This window comes from Blastomyces dermatitidis, assembly GCF_000003525.1.
Source record: "Blastomyces dermatitidis ER-3 genomic scaffold supercont1.6, whole genome shotgun sequence".
NCBI lineage: Eukaryota > Fungi > Ascomycota > Eurotiomycetes > Onygenales > Ajellomycetaceae > Blastomyces > Blastomyces dermatitidis.
In genome coordinates this window covers 3,083,553-3,106,827 of record NW_025544779.1, presented here as the reverse complement: position 1 = coordinate 3,106,827, position 23,275 = coordinate 3,083,553, and the positions used below count along the sequence as shown (strand labels likewise).

Genomic DNA, 23,275 nt, shown 5'->3' with positions numbered 1-23,275 from the left:
CTGGATCGGGTTCTAGCGCCGGCGATTAGTTATTCCAATTACGTTTCCACGTGATTCTGAACTTACTCATCACCGCCCAAGCTCCAAACTTGCTTCAACCGTTTCAAATCTCCCAAACCCACACGTCTTCCCCCTTCTCCAGCACTTTACCATCGTCATATCGTTCTATCTCTCTCTATTATCCCCTTTTTCTCTATATTCAGCTTGGCAGACTAACCTTTTCATTACCAGGGTTTTGTGTCGTTGGCGACGCGGCTGTGAGTTTGGCTTGATTGTGAATATTGGGCTTCAAATCGTCTCTTCACCTTGACCATTACCACTTTGACTGGCCCGCCATAGCTGACTTTACTATCCCCTTTTTCCCTGTTTCTTGTACTTCTTCAAAAGAAGAGAAATCGAGTGGTGGTGTCAACTGTTGTCTAGCTAGATCAGCTTGGCGAAGGAACTCCGAGAAATTGTCCTGTACAAGGCATCTTTGTCTTCAAAACATACTCCCAAAAGACTTCCATATCTCCTGCACTTGCCATCGAAGGCAGTCAGGTAGCTTATACTCATTCGTGAGGAACCAAGTCTAATCCCGCTTTTGCGAGTAACAATTGTGTTCTCTTTTCGGCAGCCTTGTACGGTCGGGATTTGTACGTATCTTCTTGCCTTTTTATCTCTCTCTTTGTCTTCTCGTGTTGTATATCCTGTTCATGCTATTTTTTCATATTTCTTTCTCGTTCTCCTTCCCGCCGTGTCCATCTCTAGACACGAAAGCGGCTTGCCGCGACTCATCTCGTTACCGGGATATCGCACTATACCTCCCACCATCTACATCTGGCCAACTTCATTCCCCATCCATGTCTTCCCTGTTGCTAATATGAGTTGTCCGACTGGCAGACATGTACTCTCCTTGAAGCTCATCGAGCCAGAAGCCTGTGCATAACGAAAATCAAGATCAATCATTTACGTCAGAATTCAGATATCCCGTACAGGAAATTCGCGAGATGGCTAATACTGAGGATGATAACTTTGACATTGACATTTACGGGGACGGTGGGGGTTACAATGGGAATGAACAAGAAGGCGACTTCAAGGGCGAAGAAACAGATATCATTCTCGATGCTTCGGAACAACACCAGAATGGTGAGGTAAATAACGAAGGAACGGGTGAGAAGTACAGTAATGGTAATGGCCAGGCCGAGAATGGCAGTCACAAGATATTTAAGACTGGAGAATCTAGTACCGCAACACCCCAGCCTGCGAAACCGCCTCAAGCCCAGTCTCAACCTCCAGCGCCACCACAGCAAGGGGTGAAGCGAAAAGAGAGTCATGATGATCGAACTGCGGATCCCGATGCTACTACTGCACTATTTGTTTCTGATCTATACTGGTGGACTACAGACGATGATATTAGAGGCTGGGTGAATCAAGCGGGTGTTGAAAACGAGCTTAAAGATGTCACGTTTAGCGAGCATAAGGTGAACGGTAAAAGTAAAGGGTACGCCGAAATTACCGTCAAATCTCGGATCTCAAATGACTTGACAACTAATTATCTGCTATGCTATCTAGACAAGCGTTTGTTGAATTCAAATCGCCCCAGGCTGCAACGGCCGCCAAACATAAAATTGAATCTTTCAACACGCAACAAAGCTCAAGAAAACACACCGTCACGTATACACATCCTCACACCAATCCATTCCGTACGTTACCAAAGGATAACCCTATGCGCGGTAAGGATGATCGACAAGCGCGTTCCGGATCGACTGGCAGCTTCGGTTCCCCTTCAACCCAAAGCTCCAGTTTCGGCATGAGCAGTGGCGGTGCTTATCGCGGGGGTCGCGGTGGAGGCTACAATCGCGGCGGCATGACTGGAGGGTTTAACGCTAATCGTAGCTTCTCCCAGCCGATGGGAGCTGGGAACTTCCAAGGTGGTGCCATGGGCGGCGGGTTCCAAACCGCCCCAGTTGGCGGCATGCAACCTTACGGCGGCTTTAATAACCGTGGCGGCATGATGGGCAATATGCGAGGTGGTCCCGGCGGTATGCGGGGAGGTCGGGGAGGTATGGGATCTGCGCCGAATCCTATGATGCCGGTTGGTGGGGTTGCTAATGTTGGTGGAATGGGTGCGATGGGCATGGGCGGCATGCCGATGGGAGGCATGCCCAACCAGATGGGCGGGATGATGGGTGGTATGGCAGGTAACATGGGAATGCAAGGTATGGCAACCCCTTTTCGAGAGCTAATTGTTTTGATACCAGGCCCAAAAGAAAAGATACTAACCGTCACGCATTAACCTAGTTCAAGGCGGCTTCCAAAACCAAAATCCTCATTTCAATCCTGCATTCTTTGGCCAGCCTCATGGCGGCAACGACGGCGCTTGGAACCCACATGGCGTGAAACGAACCCGCCAGGAATAAAACCCAGAATAACCTCATCTTATTGTTTCACTCTGGCTTCTCTTATCAGATGCTTTCTTATTGCCTTCGACTCGGATATTCGGTTTCCTTCAATCCTGCTTTTCTTTTCCTCACCTCTGAACCAGCCGAAATTGTCCTCGCTTCAAGTCAGCTTTTCCATCTTCAGATTCTTCTCCATTTCCATCAAGTTGATTTCCTACCGTTTTTATTCTAGGTTGTATTAAGGGAATTCAGATAACTTTCTTGTTTTCTTGTTCTTCTGCTCTTTTTTATTTTTATTTTTTATATGCTCTACTCCATCTTCGTCCTTCACAAATGGCCCTTGTATACTGGCCATGCTCATTCAAAGTGTTCATGACCTCTTTTCTCCCTTTTCTCCCTCTCTCCGCGCGTTCCTAATCCTTCATATTATTAACACTACCTTCCCACGACTTCCTCATTCTTTAAGTAGCTCTTGGTTCGCCATTTCTATACCTTGGTAGGTGGTATGGCCGCTGCACGTTGCTTAAACCTACCTCGAGAATATTTTTTTACGCGATTATGATGTGGCAATTTATTCAGCCTTGGTGGTTTTCTCTTTCTATTTGTTTGGGTCTCATTGTCTTTCCTTTGCAGGCTTCCTTTGCAGGCTTCCTTTGCTTCGTTCGTTTTCTTTCTCTCGCGTTTAACCAGGCTAGCATTCCTCAGGTGGGACCCGACAGAATTAATCTGATTGTAAAATTTGGATATTTTTGGAGCCCTTCGTGTACATGTTGCCTATGTTATTTCTTCTGGTATCCATTGGGGTCACCGACGCAAAATATATTACACCGAGATCTACTCACGTTCCGCTCGAAGACTTCAAGGATATACCTAAATGAGGCTTCACATTTCATTCTGCTGCAAAAATCTGACATTTGATACATAATGGAAAAGGGGGGGAAAACGAGTGTGGCAACCAGTGCGATGTCTGTATGGACCCTTCCGGGCGCACAGACGAATTACGTGGGTAATAATCATCGTGTTCAACATCATTCCTTCCTCCAAGACCTTCCCTCCCGCCTCGTTAAATTTCCCTCAGGTCTTGGCTCTGCAGGTCTTCCACACATATCAATCCCATGGGGTCTGTTTCGAACCGAACATCTCTGGATAGCGCCTCAAATCGAATGCCGCATGACACCGCCCTACCCGTGCGGAGAAAAGAGTGTGATACTTCCATTGTCCCTCAATACTCGGTGAATATGTCTTCGATGTTCCTGTACCTAATTATCGCCATCTCGAAATCAGGGGAAAAGGTGACCGACCACCCCTGGGGGGGAGAAACCTCCGGTAGATTACTCAATTTATGTAAAGCCGACTTTACGCCTTTCATTTTCTGTTCAGAAAAATCTCTCTCCAGTTCGCGGGAATCGGCTCATCTGGATGTTTCGCCTCCATGTGTCTCTTGAGGTTTTCTCCTCGACTGGTCTCATAGTCCCCGCTGGGGCACCGATAACGTTTCACCAGCCCGGGGAATGATTCCCCGTGGACACTCCCGAGGTGTCTCTGAAGGTCCCGCTCCCGAGCGAACTTTTTGGTACAGTTGGGGACTTTGCAAGGCCAATCCTTTACATGATATTTCGCATGTTTTCTTCAGCCAGAGGACGACGGGGGGGAATCGTATGTATTAGCTAAATATCTCTTGAAAATGGAAGAGGGGAAAGGGGTAGGGATATCTACCGGAGATCGCATCGACGTTTCAACTCTTTCCCGCAGTGCAAACAGAAAAGTTTCAACGTACGGCTTTCACCTTCACTTAAGGAGTGAGCCGGACTTTGTCCGGATGGTGAACAGGTATCGTTTCGTACGGTGGTAGCTGGCTGGGCTTCGTCAGCCGTACAACGCAAGAAATCCTCAATTTCGCAGCCTGCCAAATATGAAGAGGAGTAATCTAATGACGACTCCGAAAGGGAGTAGTAAGCGTCGTCCTGGGTTATATCCTGCTGCCGACCTGGTATGGGAGAGTTATAATAAGCTCCCTCTTCAACTTCAGGGGATCGGCTAAGCGTGAGAACCCTAGGATCGATGAATCCCTCTGTGAATGGCTCCTTTGGGTCAGGGTCGAATTGGAATATTGATGGATTTTCTTGAAGGTATTCTATGGTTTTGAGCGCGGTGCTCGCAAAACTAAGGAATGGAATAGGGGGATAATAGGAATAAAAGAACGTATGGATGCAAGTTAAAGTGCAAGCAAGAAATATAGAACTGAGCTGAGCAGCACAAAATGTATAATGCACTATTGAAGAAAGGAAATCCCCTGTATTTCTTCAAGAGAAAGCAGAGGAAGTAGAGGCCTTTTATACAGAGGAATTGGCTGAGCAAGGCGGATTGAGGCCTCCAACTGCTGCGGGGCGAGGCTTGGTATTTCATGCCAACACGGCGAAGCGCCCTGATGAAAAGATCCAATCAGAGCTGACGACGTTCCCTGTAAGTGCATCTTTTATGCAAGCTAAAATTCCTGGATCTTGGAGGCCCTGACGACCGACCGACGACTCACAAACACGCCAGAACAATTGAGACGGCCAGTCCTGTTTTCAATTGATTTCCTCTCTCCTGGGGTCCAGAAGAAACTTAAAGGGACTTTACCCGTAGACCATGAAAATGCCGCGCGTTCGTCAACGCAAGAACGCGATTTCTGCATCTTACTAGAGTCAGAAAGCCTCTTCCTATTGACGCCTTGCGCAATGGCCTGGGGGGTTTGGGGATAAACACGCAAAGACCGCAAAGCTTTAGCAAGAATAGGGATGGAGATTCAGATTTGCGACAAGATCCTGTGAGTATGATGTATATATGAATGTTGTGTATGAAACTTGTGCATCCATCATTCATCGCCATGCTCTTGAGGCTGAGCAACTTTGATGTTGTAAGACTCTGGTAAGGTAAGTTAATATTAGTTACCCCCCCGTTTTCGCTGGCCCCACTTGTGTCACGAAACCTACCGAAAACCTTATTTGAGCCTGCGCTGTATCTGCTGGGTCTGTGTGCATGCTGAATCTTCTCTCTCTCACAGAGACATCCATCCCTTTTTAACCCAGATTTGAATCTATTATTTATTTTGAATGGATGTCATATCTCAGTCTGGCGCCGAAGCGTGCGTGGTTTAATCTCCTCGGTGAAGCGGAACAAAAATATCAAGCTCAATGTCTAAGTCGCGAAGGCACCAGCGGATTGAGTTAAAGTTAGGGACTAAACTGCCGTCTCTATTGTCCATTAGAACAATATTCGCACACATCAAACAAAGAAATATATACAGCCTGGTATAGTAACTTGCAAAATTCTTCATGCTCTCCTACATAATAGGGGATTTAAATAGGGCAAGGCTCAAGCCTGAAAGTAGTACTTCTGGTTACGAGGTGCCCGGCTTCCCTTTTCAACACCATTTCATAAATAAAAACATCTCTCTTTTACAAGTTCGATTAACCGCAAAATGCCTTCCCATACTGGGACAATTGGGGTGCTTGATGCCCTTCCTGGGTCCCTACCTATATCCATTGTACCAGATGATGTGAACCCCGAGACCGTAGCGGTCTCCTGTATCGCAGGTCTGCATTTACTCACCGCTGCCGACTTCATTGGCGATGCTCTGTGGAAGGACCTGTACTCTCTGACGGGACTGCCAAGAACATTTTCCACTGCAAAAACGATTGAAGCAGCTTGGAACGATGTTTCCAGAATCCATAAGCCCTCTGATTTCACGTTTACCCCAGGCACAGCGGAGATTGTGCGGAGAATGCCAAAATTGTCTTGGGTGGAAGCCAGATTTACTTTCCAGACAAGAGGTTGCCCAGCTTCCTTTTGCTCCGGCATGGTCTCCCTTGTACCTGACGGGGAAGGCGGGTGGAAGATATGGATTCTGAGAACCATCCTGGAGAGGCTTAAAGGGCATCTTGATGTTGATACACCGAGTCCTCAGGCAAGGATCATTAACCCGGAGGCCAATCAGTTTGACTGTCTGGTAGTTGGTGCTGGCCAGTGTGGATTATCCACTGCGGGGCGGTTACAGTCACTGGGGGTTAACTATCTTCTCATTGACAAGAACGATAACATAGGGGATAACTGGCTTTTGAGATACGACTCAATGAAGTTACACACACTCAGAGCATATGGTAAGCAATACACCTTCCACGCAGCGCAATATTGATAGCTAAACCTCTAACATTACAGCGCACCTCCCATTCGAGCGGACGTTTCCCGAGTCCTATCCAGAGCTCCTGTCCAAATACGATCTTGCGAAGCGCTATAAATTATGGTCTGACATGCTCGGCATTGTGAGCCTCCCACAAGCTCTCAATCTTCCCCCAGTATAATTATTAGGTTAACTAAGCCAAGGGAATGATAGAATGTCTGGCTCTCGTCACAATTGACGTCTGGTTCCTGGGACAAAGACGGGAAGAGATGGAATCTGATAATTCGTCGTAAAGATGGGGAAACATGCGTCGTAGTCCGTCACCTCGTCCTTGCGACTGGAGCCGGGGGTCAAACTCCAGTGGCACCCACATTTCCTGAAAGGGTATGCAATATTAGCACTCTCTTTTCCTTGAACGATTGTCATACCGGTCAAAGTAATGATCTCTCTGCTGAAATTTTAACTAGGAAAAGTTTGGAGGCTTGGTTCTCCATTCCGTTGATTATAGATCTGCGTCTCAATGGAAGGGGAAGTCGGCAGTGGTATGACATCCCATTTCGCGCACCTTGAGGCAGTTAATATTAATTCTCCACTAGGTTGTTGGCTCTGCAAATACTGGTGAGAGATTACACTGGTTGAAGACCTAAAGCAATATCTAACCTCGTCTAAATAGCTCATGATATATGTGCTGATATGGTTGAAGCGGGCCTCTCCTCCGTCACGATGATACAGAGGGGACAAACATGTGAGTTATTATTTTTCTAGTTCTCTAGGCAAATTCTTGTAGCTAAAGACTCTATACTGAGGATATTTCTTTGTGGCTATTAGACGTTTTACCTTTTGAATACTACCAACAAGGTAAAGATGTTCAACCCCCAATCATACTGCTTCGAAATATCATGCTTATTACTTGGGCGTAACACAAACAGGAGCCAAGAGTAAGTTACTTCATTGTGATGCAATGTATGAGATGTTGATAAGGACTGATGAGCCGCAAGCGAGATACAATGACACATTTCCCACCGACCTAGCCGACCGGATTGAATATACGACTCCGCTTTCAATCGTCAACAAAATGGTCATGGCCCGTTTCCATGCCATGGTGAGCCAGAATACCGAGCAGCTCGACGCTCTAGAGCGTGTGGGATTCAGAGTGAAAAGATGCGGTAGTCCAATATCCACTCTGTACGAAGAGGGCGGCCGGTAATATATTGACAATTTTTATACTTTTCAAGCCAAACGTGCACTTATACTTTAGCAATAACTAACAGAGAGCAGACATTATATTGATGTAGGAACATCAGCAAAGGTTGCCCAGGGTCTGGTACGTTCTATTTCCTAAAAATGGCAATCAAATATCCATTTCTCCAACCAACGCAGCAGGGTGATGGTGATCGTTCAGGTGAGCTAATCGCCCTTTACTATTTCAGATCAAAGTGAAATCTGGCACTGCGATTTCCAGCTACAGTAAAGATGGCCTCATGTTTGATGATGGCTCTGAGCTGGAAGCCGACATCATCATCCTGGCAACAGGTTTTGAAATGTCTTTCCGTCCCACCGTTGCTAGGATTCTAGGCGCCGACATCGCGGCCCGGGTTGAGGAGTTTTGGGGTCTTGATGAGGAAGGGGAGGTCCGAGGAGCATGGAAACCAATTGGCCGTAAGTTTCAGCGTTGCAATTATCGATCCTTTTCAAACAATATGATTAATATCTCTCTCTTAAAGACCCGGGATTATGGTATATGGGTGGCCCTTTTGGACATAGTCGTTTCTTTTCTCGATTCGTGTCTTTGCAGATTAAAGCGGAGCTCGCTGGGACGCCGCTGATTATATACCGCCGTACGCCAGGTAAGGACGAGGAGGGCTGAGGAAAACGGTAATATTAAACGATTGCACCTCTGGACCATTCATATTTCGAAGGTCTAGTTACGAATAAACTCGCGGTTAATTTCGAATTGAGGAAAATATATATCGTTTCATAGAGTGATATTCTTATTCCTGCTTAAGTTGTGCGCATGAGACTACCTTTAAATGATCCCATCATTCTAGATACTACCAAGAAATATATTTGGAATCCTTCAGCGCGTTCAACCGCTCTAAACGTAGGCCTTACGCTGTAAGACGTTCATGTGCATTACTATGTACATACATGCACTCCTTTTACACTGCTTTATCGAATTCCACTTTCCGCAGTTCTGTTTCCCAAATCGGCCACGAGGGGAAGTCAAGCAGCCAGCTGGAATGAAGCTATCTGAGCACCTGCACCCTTCCCTATCTTGAAAAGGGGACCAAGCTATACATATATGCGGTCAGAAGCGAAATATAAAAAAAAAATATGAACGGATATCGCATCCGATCCAATCAGGTACTAGCACCCAACACAAGATTCCAAGCCCATTAGAATGAACCGCATAATAGGCAGCCAAGCAGATATGGAGGGAGTGAAGGCTAAGATCAGGCAGCTGCACAATGCGAAACTTCTAATACCCCATTCCTCCTAAGGTTGCTAGCGGTCTAATCTATAGATACAGTGTAATCAAGGATATACATACATTGGTTCAGGGTCAATGATGACATTTCTCAAGTTGTTATTATTTGAAGACCTACCCTCTTTTTTTCTCTTTTTCTTTCTTTCTCCCTTTCTTTTTTTCGGAGTTGATACCGGTGAAATTAAAAAAAAGTAGTCATCATGTGAAGACCAGATCAGCTGGAAAAGCAAATAGGAGATCAGCTAGACAAGCCTAACATGAGGCAGCTCTACCAGGCGTACGCAGTATGTATGGCTTGCCAATCCTGCAAGGCGAGCAAGACAGCTCCCACACACATCCTAGTAGGTTAGCGTCTCTTGTTGCAGGGACATGTGCATCCTACGTTACCTGACATGCATTACATTGAACTGAACAACCCTGCATTCCAAACCCCAGAGAAAATCCGGCACTTCCCATGTTATTTAGTCTGTTGTCAAGCTGCTGATTCGCCAATCCTTCAACAAATGCAGAGAGCAATAACTTTGTACTGAAAGTCCAGACAACTACACTCTTAGATACTTCCTTTATTCCTATAGTACTAGAAACTGTCATGATTTGATACTTTTGTTGAATCAAAGTAGGCTTCATCAATTATAATGATAATGAGAGTATTGTTTTCATCAAGATGGCTATAATTGCTGATAGTTAATGCTGGAAAAGGCTCTGCATGCATGACCTCATCTACTAGAAGATAACTTATGTGATATTACTCTAGAATTTGAATCAGATACAATGATCAAGATTCATAAGAAATCTGCAACAAATGCTAATATATTCTTCTCTTAATACTCTGTATCACAGGCCTGTAAAGATCTGCTTAATATTTGCCGCTCCACAGCTTGGTGAATGTAATGTACATGTACTGTACATATATAGAATAGCAGTAGTCCGCAATACGTACTTATATCACTCCTCCCATCAAGCGAGTTTGATTTTGAAAAATATCACAGCTGCCAAAAACTGTACTAATATTGAGAGTGGGATGCTTTCATCAAAGCTAACTTGTAGTGTAAATGATAAATGAGGGACTATGCTTGAATTGATATCAAAATATCAATGTCATTGGGATCATTACAGTATGCAGCATTTTTAAGATGAGTAGCCCCCCTTTACTACTACAGCAAACTGAGGCTGTCATTCAACCTTGGAAGTGATGGATTGTGTCACATGGTAGAATTCATGATAATCTCCCCAAAAATAGCAGTTTGTCTCCTTCACGCGTGTCCTCACTCACCTCTCAAATTTATCCGAACCTTTCTTTATCTTACCTTACCTTGTCACTTCTTCTTCTTCTTCTCCTCCATTTTCTCTTTTCCCCTTTGCCAATATGAAGTGAAGCCTTCAAGCCTTGTGTTTCCTATATTTGATCAATGAATCAAAATCAATAGAGGATTGCGAGGCGTCCAGTCCGGATAGGATACCGCAGTCGTAAAAAGCAGGAAATCATAGCGCGGCGAGTTGAGTTACTCCGATGCATCATCTGATACAATCATCCCTGCTACTTTTCTTTGTCCAACTTCCCATGATTAGCAGCCTAAACATCAGGCCCTGGTGCCCGGCTCTTCATTTCCCGCACAAACACTAACTCTTCCCTGGTCCCTTGGTGGACGCCTCATCTTTTTTTTGCAAAGGTCAAAATCAGCGAAAACGAGGCGTTATCAACTCTACTTGTCGGCAGTTATTTAATAGGCTGTGAATCGAGAAAGGGAGAAATGGGAGTGGGGGGGAGTTGGGGGAGACGACGGGATATACCTGTGAAACTAGGACATATAGATTTTGAGGATGCTTTGAGAGCGACTGAGCTCTCAGCTGATAAACCTACAAAAGACTGATCCATACAGAAGCAGAAAAGACTATATGGTGGGTGCTGAGAGAGTGTGTCATAATATATTTAAAAAACTTTTTGCCATTTAATTAACAAGGCAATATCAGATAACCGTCACACTGTAAAAAATTAATGAAATAAGTACCCTTTATATATGATTCTCATGTAAAAGATACCCAATTTCAATTTTATGAAAAACATGAATATCTTCAACATCATAATAGATATGGGTCTTATATTGTAATAGAAGTATATATATCATACTCCAAGTTAGACTGACCGTGTGACCGTGTCTGGGACCAGGACCAGATTTTTTGATAGTCCCATTACCAATTCGACTGATCCCATTACACGGTTTTAACATTAGATAGTAGTTCCATACTGTCCCAGTGGGACTTACTGTCTACTCTTGTCACATTTTCCAAATGAGACCATGATTTTCACTTCTCAATTTAAATTATTTTTATTGCTTTAAATGACTTTAAATCTCATTTGAGTGTTACCAAAAAGCATTACTTTTTAAAAAATTAAAAATAGTCTAAAAAAAACCTTAAAATGTCTAAAAATAGTAACTTTATGCCAAGAATGGAACTAAATGGGACCAAATGGGATCACTTTCTCATTTTTTTCAAGTCATGGTCCCATTTTAAAATCTGATATATAGTCACTTTGCATGCTTTTTTGATAGCACGCCAAGAAATGTATGGGACCAGACCAAATGGGACCAAATGTGAAATTCATGGTCCTGGCGGCCAGTCTACTCCAAGTATATTACAATGTTTTTTTCTTGATAAGAATGTATACCTATTTTTCTAGAATGAAATTTGCTAAATTCAATCGAATTCATCATAGCTGATTTCAAGTATGAGAGAATGACTTTTTTTTTCTAAATAGTATACTTAGAAGAATATACAAATACTTTCTATTATAATACAGAACTCATATCTATTATGAATGTTGAAGATATTCATGGCTTTCTATAAGTACTGTTTGTATGATGAACTCCTACAAAAGATACAAATTCTGTTCCAGCGAGGTAGTGAGCTGTCTGGCGCTTAGCAATCCACCTTCCATCATATAACTTCTCGCTTAGATAGCAATCATCAATCATTTTCACCTTTCATCATTACCATAGATCAGTCAGAAGGAAAGAAAGAAAAAAAGATGAAAAGATGGCATCACTTCACGGAATCATAATGGCATTGTCAAAGGTTTGTTAGTTGTTAAGGCAAAAAAGAGTGAACAAACATTAGCAAACACAAACAGATCGGGAACTCGGTCTCCTCGGTCTAGGCACCACGCCGCGCCTCGAAAATAAGCTAAACCCTCTTTAACTTAGTTACTATTTAGGCGCGCGGTCCCCACAAAACTAACGACTCCGCAGCCCTCATCAACAACCTCCAATGCCAAAGTCCGACAAACTACATACAACACCAAACTGAAACAGCAGTTATAACTTGTCAACCACACATCAACCCAAAGAGCCAAACGCATATATATATATAAACGAAGAGGAATAACCAAAACGGGAGTTGATAGTACCCAGAAATCCATCTCCGTAATTGTCCCAAAGGACAACCGGTGGGTAGGCCGAGGACGGGGTAGCGTGGATTGATCGGTTCGCCAGATCCACGAGGGTAGTGTTGAGGTTTATCCACTCTCAAGGTGAACTCTAGTTTGCATCACCAATCTTGGGGAGGATCGGAAGAGGGTGTGCAGCTAGCTGGACATCAAGAAAGAACAGTTCCTCATCCCTGGTCTGATTCAAAAAGCGCCACAGGGGGCTATATAGACCCGGATTTCGGTCCAAATGCCTATTCAAGGCCGCTTCCGTCAGAGGAGTCGTGGGAGGTTGCCTGGTACAAGACATAAGAAAGGCAACGATGTTAGCGATAGGCTCTTAGTCAGACCATTTGTGCAGGAATATTGAAGATTTCAAAGATTTGAGACCTCTTCCCGTGTGGGCTTTTAGTTTGAAATTGGTAGAGTTACGAATAGAAAATGAAGAATGGGCGATATGAGCCCTGATGTGTTTCTACAGGCAAGGGAACAAACCGGCCACGAGTGATAAGACAAAAATGGACGACACAGATCTGGGAGAAGAATGGGGAATGTTATATGACTTACTCTTTCTTCTCAACTGTTTTATTCTTGTTCTGACTCATTTTGAAAACCCGTGTTATAGAGCGGGAGCGTATGCAGTTGGAGTAACAGAAACAATCAGGTGTACATATATAGGTGTGTATAGATATAGACGTGTGATGTATCTGATAACTGAGAGTTAGGAAAAAGAGTATTTAGTTTCCAAAAAGTCGACAAAAAGAAGAAACAGGTTCATTCTTATATATCAGACCACCCGTTCCGACATCCAGAACATACGGATACGTATTGAAACTAAATGAATGGTCTTGTTAAAATCTTGCCCTCCCAAGGAGAAATACTTGCAGGAGTAGAAGCCCCCAGACTTGTAACTAGTTGGGCCAATCATATGCAAGCAAATGCTGGGAATGAATCTCGCAAGAACCCGGCCATGACAACAGGTGAGTGCGGAGATGAAAGTGGAAGGAGAAGAACGTGCATCGTGCAGACCCTAGTCAACTTCCTCGGCCCACCAATGCTTAAGTTACGAGAGAAAAACACACAAGCAGCCCACTGCATAAGCGTCCCGTTTGCCGTTGCCCAAGGGCTCTATCCCAACCTCGTGAACCAGGACACATTAGAAGAAAATACGGAGAATCCTTTCAAAAGTTTTGATTGCAACTAAGAATTTAAGTTGTAATACTGTTACGATTCAAGGATCTTCATTGCAGAGGCATCCTGAGGCTGTGAGTACCTTTAGTTAAACTGTAGCTGGTTTATCCAGGTGCACCGGGCATTAACCCCCTAAATACTTTATGTTATGCCAGTAACAGAGTTACAACTGAAAGGATCCTCTGTAGACTACTAATATATTCAAATAGGCACGGAACAGGAGAGCAAGAATCAGCGCAACACTCTACTATAAAATCCAGGAGCTACAAAGTCTGATCATACAGTACAATTAACAGCTCAGAGAGAATGGAGTTCCTCTGTATGTACTCCGTACAGTACATACATACGTACAGCAACCACGTACGTCAACCGTCCCGCGCATTACATTCCCTCCCAATGTATTCGCTAAAGATGGTTGACTTCTTCCCGGGTTTCCTCTTACACAAAATTTAATCCGCATGCTGCCCGTGGAGGAGTAGGTTGATTGGCAAGCGATTTTATTTGCTTTTTGCAGAGTGTTCAGATATTCAAAGGGCATTGGCTGTCTTCGCGTGAGTGTTCATCCTGGATATAATATTTTCCAAAAAGGTCCTCCGACACTTGCACCTGGACTTTAGAAATCAATGGCAAGAAATTTACGTCCGAAGGTTTGGGCTTGATGTTGGGCCATTTTTCAGAGTGCATCTTCGTACTCCAAGTATCCCTTGAGAAGGTGTCCCCATTTGAAATGTTCCATGAGCAGTGATGTTCTAAGTCGCGTCAAATTATTTCCCTTCCTTTTTTTGTTTTTTCTTTTGGAGGTGGGGGGAAAGGCCATTGACGGCCCTAGATTTTTCAAAAGTACATCAGCTAGAGAGTGAATTGTGCTGGAGGTGAGCCATTGTAGCGGATGTAATGCTTGTGAAATTTGAGAAACATATAAAAATTTAAGATCAGATTGTAATGTCAACTTTTATCAAGACTTAAAAAGTCATAAATCTTTGAATAGATTCATCAATTCTATATTAATGAGATTAAAAATGAAATACAATAATATAATACTTTGTGAAAATATATATTTTTAATAGAATTAGAAAAGATAAAAAATTGATTAAAATATTAAAAGAAAGAAAATTAAAAATAAAATAAATAATATTTTAATAATAACTTAATAAATTTTTAAAGTATAAAAATAAAAATAGCTTTAAAATAGCTTTAATTTAATATATATTATATTTAATTATTGTAAATATTAAAAAGCTATAATAAATATAATAAATATAAAAATTAATGAAAATAATATTATAGAGTAGTTAATTAATTATAAAGATCTAGCTACTATACAGTCTTTTTATATATAATAAGTATTCACTGACTGATTAGTAAACATCTCACTTAGACAGAAGTAGTTAATCTGTAAAGAGAGAATTTAATATCTCTCTTAATTACTACTTTACTGAGTAGATATTTTATAAGAAATCTCACTTCTTATAAATTCTTTACTTCTATTTCTATCTCTCACGTAACTAATAGAGTTAGCAGCTCTTATGTAACTGTGTCTGGCCTCAGTGACTGAATAGTTAATACAGTCACTTAGTAGTAAATTCAAAACTCAAGCATCTCAGATTTCTAATAAATACAGATGTAAGAGATCTACACTGAATAGATCAGTATAATATTAATAGGTCTTATATAACAAAGATAAAAATGTTAGAGAAGGAAAGAAAGAGAAAGTGTGAGAATCAGCAATTGAGATGAATATTTATATGTGTATGTGATGGTGTACATGATGAAGCTTCAGAGTGGAAGAATATACACATGTTTGTAGTAACCGTGAATCAGTGATCAGGAATGGCTGAGAATTGAAGTGTACACATTCATAGTGGCCATGAATCAGTGATTGAGAATGAAAGAATCTATGAAGTGTAATGAAATAGTCTATATAATTGATCAGATGCAGTCTGTCACATTAGTCCTCTCTTTTCAGAAGCAGTTCTCATCAGTCAAGAGCTGCTGTTTCAGATAACACAGAACTCAGAGTTCAGATCAGTTGATCATAGTCAACTCATTTCATCAGATATTATCAGCTGCAGCTGTGAGATCTCTCATTGAGAATATCTTCAATCTCTCACTCAAGCTCATTATCTTCTTCTATGATGCCTGGTGGCTGTCAGTCAGAAGTTAGCTGAGAAGAGAACAGATCAGTGACAGCATAGTGAAACAAGCTTGTATAAAATATATTATGAATCTCTGATAATATGTCAAGACAGTAGTTGTGACTATCTAGAACTTCTATTATCTTATATCTGATATAATGATAGTCTAGTATACAAGATGAATGTGTGATTTGTATATTCTTAAGATTCAATTACATAAGATTCTCTATCTTATACTGCTCTGTGAGATCTTATCAGATATTGATTTGATCTTCTTAATCTTGTTTCACAGTTGTCATGAAGACCTCTGCTCAATCATAAGCATCTTGAAGCTTTGTTACTATATTATCAGCAATCTGAATCAGACTGCAGAGATTCAGTGTGAACTGTATAATCTCTAGAAGATTCAACACTTTCATATAATAACTGTGTATAAGAAAGAACAGGCTTATATCTGTTAAAATAACATCTTAATCATTGATAGTGATCTCTGTGTGTAGAAGAAGATCATGTTAATTATCTTATAAGTGATTACAGAACTTATAAAGATAATTTTTTACAGTCTGAATTATCTGTTCTGATACATCATTGATTTCAGAATGATAGACAGTTAACAGACAGTATGTAATCTTAAGAACTTGACAGACTCTTGTTCAGAGAGTGCTCATGAATTAACAGCTTCAATCTGATACTATTAATCTTAACAATTCATATATCTGATAGAATGAACTCTGTAAGAAGGCTTCAGTGACTTATTCAGTGTTTATCTTATTATAAGATTTTAATATTACACTCTTACTTAGTTAGTTAATGATGATCAGAATGTTTCTGCAGCTCTTACTCTTAGATAGATTAACAGTGAAATCAATCACTACATCTTGTCAGATTCTATCAGAGATATTAAGTGATTTTAGTAGATCTTTTCTACAGTTCTTTCATAAGATAATAGAAGAACAGTGATTACAGTTTTGAATGAAGCATCTGATACTATTTAATATCTCAGATCAGTAGAATTCTCAGAAGATTATTCTATACAGTTATTCACAGCCTGAATAATCAGTTATATATAAATCATGCATCTCTTACATTATCTGAGTGTGTAAGAGTTCAGAGTGAGAGACTCAGTATTATTTATAAAATTGTAGAGTGTTATTGTTATTAATTAAGTATTCTGAGATATCAGTTCTGATACATAGTTCTGAGAGAAATCAGAGTACTTCTTAATATACTGCTTCAGTGAGAATCTGAAGAAGTTTATCAGTCTGAGCTGCTGTATATCATAGTTCATTCAGTGTAAAGAAAGTGAAGATATTGATATCAGTTCTAATTGAAGAAGTATATATAATACTGTAAGCTGTTCTATCTTGATTAATTAATATCTTCAGATTCAAGAGCTGATGCTCTCAGTTCATTCAGTGAGTATCTGTTACATCAGATGACATATCTTACTCTTATTATAAGAGAGCATCTGTCATTAAATTCTGACTGCTAGAATGATAGTGTATTGTAAAATGAAAATAACTTAGAAACTCAGATTATTATATCTATTATTCAGTAAGTTTACAGATAGTTATAAAGTATTTGAGATTCTTATAATCTGTGACTATCTCAAATTTGAAGACACTTCAGAGTTCAGAGTCTCATTCTTCTAAACAGTGTATAATTGTGAGAAGTTTCTTATCATAGATCTCATAATTGTATTCAGTGAGACTCAGTTTCTTAGATATGAAGATATATGATTATAGAACATCTTCATTATCATATTATAATATCACTTCTTCTGTTATGTAGTCAGAGAAATCAGCTTCAATAACTATCTCATGATTAAAATTAAATATTATCAGCAGAGAAGTATTAATGAATATCTTCTTTATCTGTGTAAATGCAGCTTCAGTGTTCATTAATCATTGAAATACTGAGTCTTTCTTAGTAAGATCTGTAAGTGATCTCATAATATCTGAGAAGTTTTATATAAATTGCTGATAGAAGTTAGTAAATCTGATGAAGCTTTGTACATCTTTCACAGTATATAAAGCTTCTCATTCAAGAATGATGAAGACTTTCTCAGAATTCATTCAAATCTTCTTATCAGCTTCTATAATAAAACTCAGATACTTGATACTCTTGACTTCAAAATCATACTTATTAATATCTATCAGTAGTTCTGCTTCTCATAGCTGTTATAATATCTTTTGCACATATTCTTGATATTCTTTTCTGAATTCATCAGTGAAGATGAGAATGTGATCTAGATAAGTAGATATAAACTTATTAAGAAAATCTCAGAGCACTCAGTTGATATACTTCTGAAATATACTGAGAGCATTAGTTAGTTCAAAGAGTGTGACTATTCATTCAAAGAGATTATAATATATTCAGAATGCTGTAAGTTATTCATCTTCTTCAGTAATATAAATCTTATGAAATATAGTAATAATATCTAGTTTTATAAATCATTGAGCTTGTCTGATCTGTGCTAGAATTTCATTGATAAGAGATAAGAAATATCAATCTTTCTTTGTCAATCTGTTCAGATCTCAGTAGTTTACACAGAATCAGAGTTCTTCATCTGATTTCTTTGCAAAGAGAATAGAGGCTGTAGCAGAAGAGTTGCTAATATATATGAATTCTTTATTCAACAGATCATTGAGTGTCTTTTGAAGAAGAAGAAGTTCATCTTGAAACATGTTATAAAGAGAGTCTCATGACAGTTCAGAGTTCTTATCATTCTTTTTCTCTAACTTAATACTGTGATTCACTTCAGAATCTTGTAAGAGAGATATATTTATAATATTATCTTATCAGAAGACATCTAGATATTCATGATATTATTAAGAGAGTTTCATATGAGAATCTATTATTGTAATATGAAATAACTTTTCTAGAGTCTTTTTAATATCAGTCAGACTGACAGAATAGATTGATATATGATCTTGCTATCAGTGACTCTGTCAGTGATTTTAATAATAACTTCTTTTTCAGAGTATTTCATACACATTGACAGAGATCTGTGTCAGATTCATGATTTTGTAAATATCATTTTCATGAACTCTATCATTATTAGAGAATATCAAGCTTCTGTTTTGAGTATTTAATAAGATGCCTTATTCAGATAGTCAGACAAGTTCTAACATAAGATTATAATCAAGATTATCAACTTCATATATATAGACATCTTCATATTGATGTTCTTCTACATCTATGATCAGCTTCATTATATAACAGATACAAATATCTTTTGAACTATCAAATTCTGCAAGAAGTTAAGATTTTAATAGAGAGATACACTGAAGATTATGATATTTTATAACTGAAGATTTTATCATTGTATAGTAACATAGATCACTGTCTATCATGATCTTTATATTATACATATTATTAATCACAGTGAATACAAGAATTACATTCATTATTATCTTCTCTTTAAATTATTATCATCTGATCTCTTCAAGCTTCTGTTTACAAATTTGAACAGAAGCTAATCTTTTCTCTGTTTCACTGAGACATTCTCATAGTTATTCTCTGAATCTTTCTCTAATGCAACATGATTGATATGAACAGATACTGATTCATTCTTTGAACAAGGAGACACTGATCCTTCTCTTGAATATGAAGACACATAGATTAATCAGTAGTTAAAAGCAATGTGTTCTGATCAGTTACAGTTAATACACACTTCACATTGATATTGATCAGCAGCTTCTTCAGAAGTGATCTCAGAGACTCAGAAGTCTGTTCAGACAGTGAAGACTCTTGCTTATACATAGACATTTGAGTCTACTCAATTCATGACATCTGCATCATTGTTATTCCTCAGCACAGATGTATGAGTTACTGAGATGTAACATCTTCTATCACTGTTCTGTATATTCTTGAGCTTAATAAGACAGTCATTCATTGTTCAGAGCTGTATGCAGAAGTCTTTATAAGTTAAGTCTTTATCTATACTTATAAGAGTCTGTAAGAGTTTGAAAGTCAATGTCTTCTTAAGTATACTAATCTTCATTTGATTCTCTCAAGACTGATCTCCTGCTTCTAGAATCTTGATGTTGAAGTCAGGAATGAATATTATAAGAGAAGTGTTTCTCTGTCAGATACTCTGTAATCAATCTAATGCTTTCTGTTGTATAGCAGTGTCTCAGAACAGAATATCAAGATATTTCATAATATTATCAGATATTCATAATACTGATTCATATACTTTCATTCATGAATAAAACTTCTGTTTTGTATGATTCTTCAATCATTCATTGATATATTAATCTTGATTAGTTAATAAACTGATGAAATCTTCATCTATACTCAGTTTCACAAGCATTTTCATTCTTTATGATGAGTAGAGAGTGAGATCAGAAGTATTAAAATATATAGAAGCATCTAAGTGTTCTTTCAGTACTTTTGTATTTAATTCTGTAGATACTGAAATTGCATGAGTTTCTTATTATAATAATTGTTAAATCTCTTCATATTGATGTTGTTGAGTTGCATGCATATCAGCTATTTATTATTATTATAGTTTCAACATTGCTTAAAGCCACTGTGACACTGTGTCTATGCTCATGTTTGAGGGTTTCATATTATTATTAGACATGGTTATATCAATTATTGAATGTATAATATCTATGAAATCTGAAGAAGTGTAATTGTATTCTTATACATCTGAGTGTCAGAACTCTCAGATCTTTCACTGATATTCTCTTGTAAAATCTTGTTACAGAGTCAGAGTAACTGATAAGTAAGCTTCTATCTGAGAACTCAGTATTCACTTAACTGTGTGACTATTTCTTACATGTTGTTACATGTTCAGATATCTCTTGATGAATAATCATTTCTAATGAGAAGACAATGCATGAATAATTATTTTCTAATAAGAAGACAATAAATGTTTTTATAGTGTAAGAGGCCTACACTGAATAGATTAGTATAATATTGATAGATCTTATATAACAAAGATAAAAATGTTAGAGAAGAAAAGAAAGAGAAAGTGCAAGAATCAGTGATCAAGATGGATATTTATACACATATGTGGTGATGTATGTGGTGGAGCTTCAGGGTGGAAGAATATACACGCGTTCGTAGCAGCCGCGGATCGGTGATCAGGAATGGCCGAGAATCGGAGCGTACGCGTTCGTAGCGGCCGCGGATCGGCGATCGGGAATGAAAGAATCTATGAAGTGTAATGGAATAGTCTATATAATTGATCGGGCGCAGCCCGCCACAACAGAGATGTATAAATTGCTTCAATAAATCACTTTATGTTTCTGAGCTGAGAAGTTATTATCATATATATTTAATTATCACTTCTTTGTATTTTCTATATTCTTGTTATCTTGATATAATCTTAATATCTATATTTTCTTCTGTATAATAAACACTTGACCTGTATTTAATATTATATAAGAACTCATTATAAGCTCTGCTTGCATATAACTTATAAGTATAATAAAAGAATAATAATAATAATAATAATAATAACTGTGTCTGAAATCAGAATCTGAATATTTAATAATCTTCTTATTAATTTAATTAATCTCATTACACAGTTTTAAGATTAGATAGTAGTCTTATACTATTTTAGTAAAACTTACTATCTACTCTTATTATATTTTTTAAATGAGATTATAATTTTCACTTCTTAATTTAAATTCTTTTTATTACTTTAAATGACTTTAAATCTTATTTAAGTGTTATTAAAAAGCATTACTTTTTAAAAAATTAAAAATAGTCTAAAAAAATCTTAAAAAATCTAAAAATAGTAACTTTATACTAAGAATAAGATTAAATAAGATTAAGTAAGATTACTTTCTTATTTTTTCTAAGTTATAATCTTATTTTAAAATCTGATAAATAGTTACTTTGTATGATAAGCTGCGTCTGATTAATTATATAAACTATTTTATTACACTTCACAGATTTCAACTGCTTTATTCTTGAATATATATACTCTGATTCTCAGTTATTCTCAATCACTGATTCTTAACTGTTATAAACATGTATACTCTGATTCTCAGTCATTCTTAATCACTGATTCTCAGCTGTTATAAATGTGTATAGATTCTTTCACTCTGAAGTTTCACTGTGTACATTATTATATATATGTATAAATATTCACTTTAATTGCTGATTCTTATACTTTCTCTTTCTTTTCTTCTCTAATGTTTTTCTCTTTATTATATAAGATTTATTAATATTATACTGATCTATTCAGTATAGATCTCTTATACTAGAAAAATATTCATTATCTTCTTATTAGAAACAATTATTTATCAAGAGATATCTGAACATGTAATAATATATAAGAAAGAGAAACAATTAGTTAAAACAGATAACAAGTTCTCAGATAGAAGCTTGCTCATTAGTTACTCTGACTCTGTAGTAAGATTTTATAAAGAGAATATCAGTAAAAGATCTGAGAGTTCTGATACTTAGATGTATAAGATATTAATACAATTATACTTCTTCAGATTTCACAGATATTATATATTTAATAAAATGATATAATCATATCTAATGATAATATGAAACTCTTAAATGTAAGTATAGATATAATGTTATAATAACTCTGAGTGTAAGAAGCCTATACTGAATAGATCAGTATAATATTATAGATCTTATATAATAAAGATAAAAACATTAGAGAAGGAAAGAAAGAGAAAGTACAAGAATCAGTGATTGAGATGAATATTTATATGTGTATGTAATGGCATATATGATGGAGCTTCAGGGCGGAAGAATATGCGTGCGTTCATAGCAGCTGAGAATTGGCAATCAGAAATGACTGAGAATTGAAGTGTATGCTACACGCGTTTATAGTGACTGTGAATTGATAATCAGAAATAGCCGAGAATCAGAGTGTATATGAAATCTGTGAAGTGTAACAGAATAGTCTATATAATTGATCAGATGCAGCCTGTCATATTAACTCTCTCTTTTCAGAAGTAGTTTTCATCAGTCAAGAGCTGCTGTTTCAGATAATGTAAAACTTAAAGTTCAGATTGATTAATTATAGCTGACTTATTTCACAAGATATTATCAGTCACAGCTGCAGAATCTCTTATCAAGAATATTCTCAATCTCTCACTCAAACTTATTATCTTCTTCTATGATGTCTGATAACTGTCAGTCAGAAATCAGCTGAGAAGGAAATGAATTGATGACAGTGCAGCAGAGCAAGCTTGTGTGAAATACATTATGAATTTCTGATAATATGTTAAGATAATAGTTATGACTACTTAGAACTTCTATCACTTTATATCTGACATAGTGATAATCTAGTGTATGAGATGAATATATGATTTATATATTCTTAAGATTCAATTATATCAGATCTTCTATCTTATATTATTCAGTGAGATCTCAGTGAACATTGATTTAATTCTCTTAATCTTGTTTCATAGTTATCATGAAAATCTCTACTCAATCACAGATATCTTGAAGCTTTATTACTATATTATCAGCAATCTGAATTGAACTGTAAGAGTTCAGTATAAA

At 38.2% G+C, this 23,275-nt stretch overlaps 3 protein-coding genes across 4 annotated transcripts; 2 read left to right on the top strand and 1 right to left on the bottom strand.

Moving 5' to 3' along the window:
- The first annotated feature begins 111 nt into the window (after positions 1-111).
- Positions 112-5,647, top strand: BDCG_06244. 2 transcript variants are annotated; one of them, XM_045421977.1, is made up of 5 exons: positions 112-635; positions 883-1,483; positions 1,555-2,201; positions 2,290-5,294; positions 5,431-5,647. In XM_045421977.1, exons 2-4 carry the CDS (start codon positions 990-992, stop codon positions 2,400-2,402), a joined length of 1,254 nt encoding a protein of 417 aa, XP_045281603.1. In that variant the 5' UTR covers positions 112-635; positions 883-989; the 3' UTR covers positions 2,403-5,294; positions 5,431-5,647. The 2 variants fall into 2 exon arrangements, with proteins under 2 accessions (XP_045281603.1, XP_045277718.1); XM_045421976.1 differs by having other exon boundaries at positions 2,284-5,294.
- Positions 3,750-4,857, bottom strand: BDCG_06243 (uncharacterized protein; the record flags this gene model as incomplete). Its single annotated transcript, XM_045421975.1, has 3 exons — positions 3,750-3,926; positions 4,229-4,547; positions 4,724-4,857. 3 exons carry the CDS (start codon positions 4,855-4,857, stop codon positions 3,750-3,752), a joined length of 630 nt encoding a protein of 209 aa, XP_045277717.1.
- A 200-nt stretch (positions 5,648-5,847) lies between the features above and the next one.
- BDCG_06242 (flavin-containing monooxygenase) lies at positions 5,848-8,624 on the top strand (the record flags this gene model as incomplete). Its single annotated transcript, XM_045421974.1, has 12 exons — positions 5,848-6,526; positions 6,585-6,688; positions 6,760-6,930; positions 7,014-7,088; positions 7,143-7,164; positions 7,220-7,291; positions 7,375-7,404; positions 7,476-7,484; positions 7,545-7,749; positions 7,825-7,870; positions 7,977-8,205; positions 8,271-8,624. The coding sequence occupies 12 exons, from the start codon at positions 5,848-5,850 to the stop codon at positions 8,411-8,413; spliced, it is 1,785 nt and encodes a 594-aa protein (XP_045277716.1). The 3' UTR covers positions 8,414-8,624.
- Between the last annotated feature and the right edge of the window lie 14,651 nt (positions 8,625-23,275).

Bases quoted from the DNA above. Each gene is read 5' to 3' on its own strand.
- BDCG_06244 (XM_045421976.1), top strand. From the start codon at position 990: ATGGCTAATACTGAGGATGATAACTTTGACATTGACATTTACGGGGAC. The intron at 1,484-1,554 runs GTACGCCGAAAT...TATGCTATCTAG, and splicing joins GTGAACGGTAAAAGTAAAGG to ACAAGCGTTTGTTGAATTCA. The intron at 2,202-2,283 runs GTATGGCAACCC...GCATTAACCTAG, and splicing joins AGGTAACATGGGAATGCAAG to TTCAAGGCGGCTTCCAAAAC.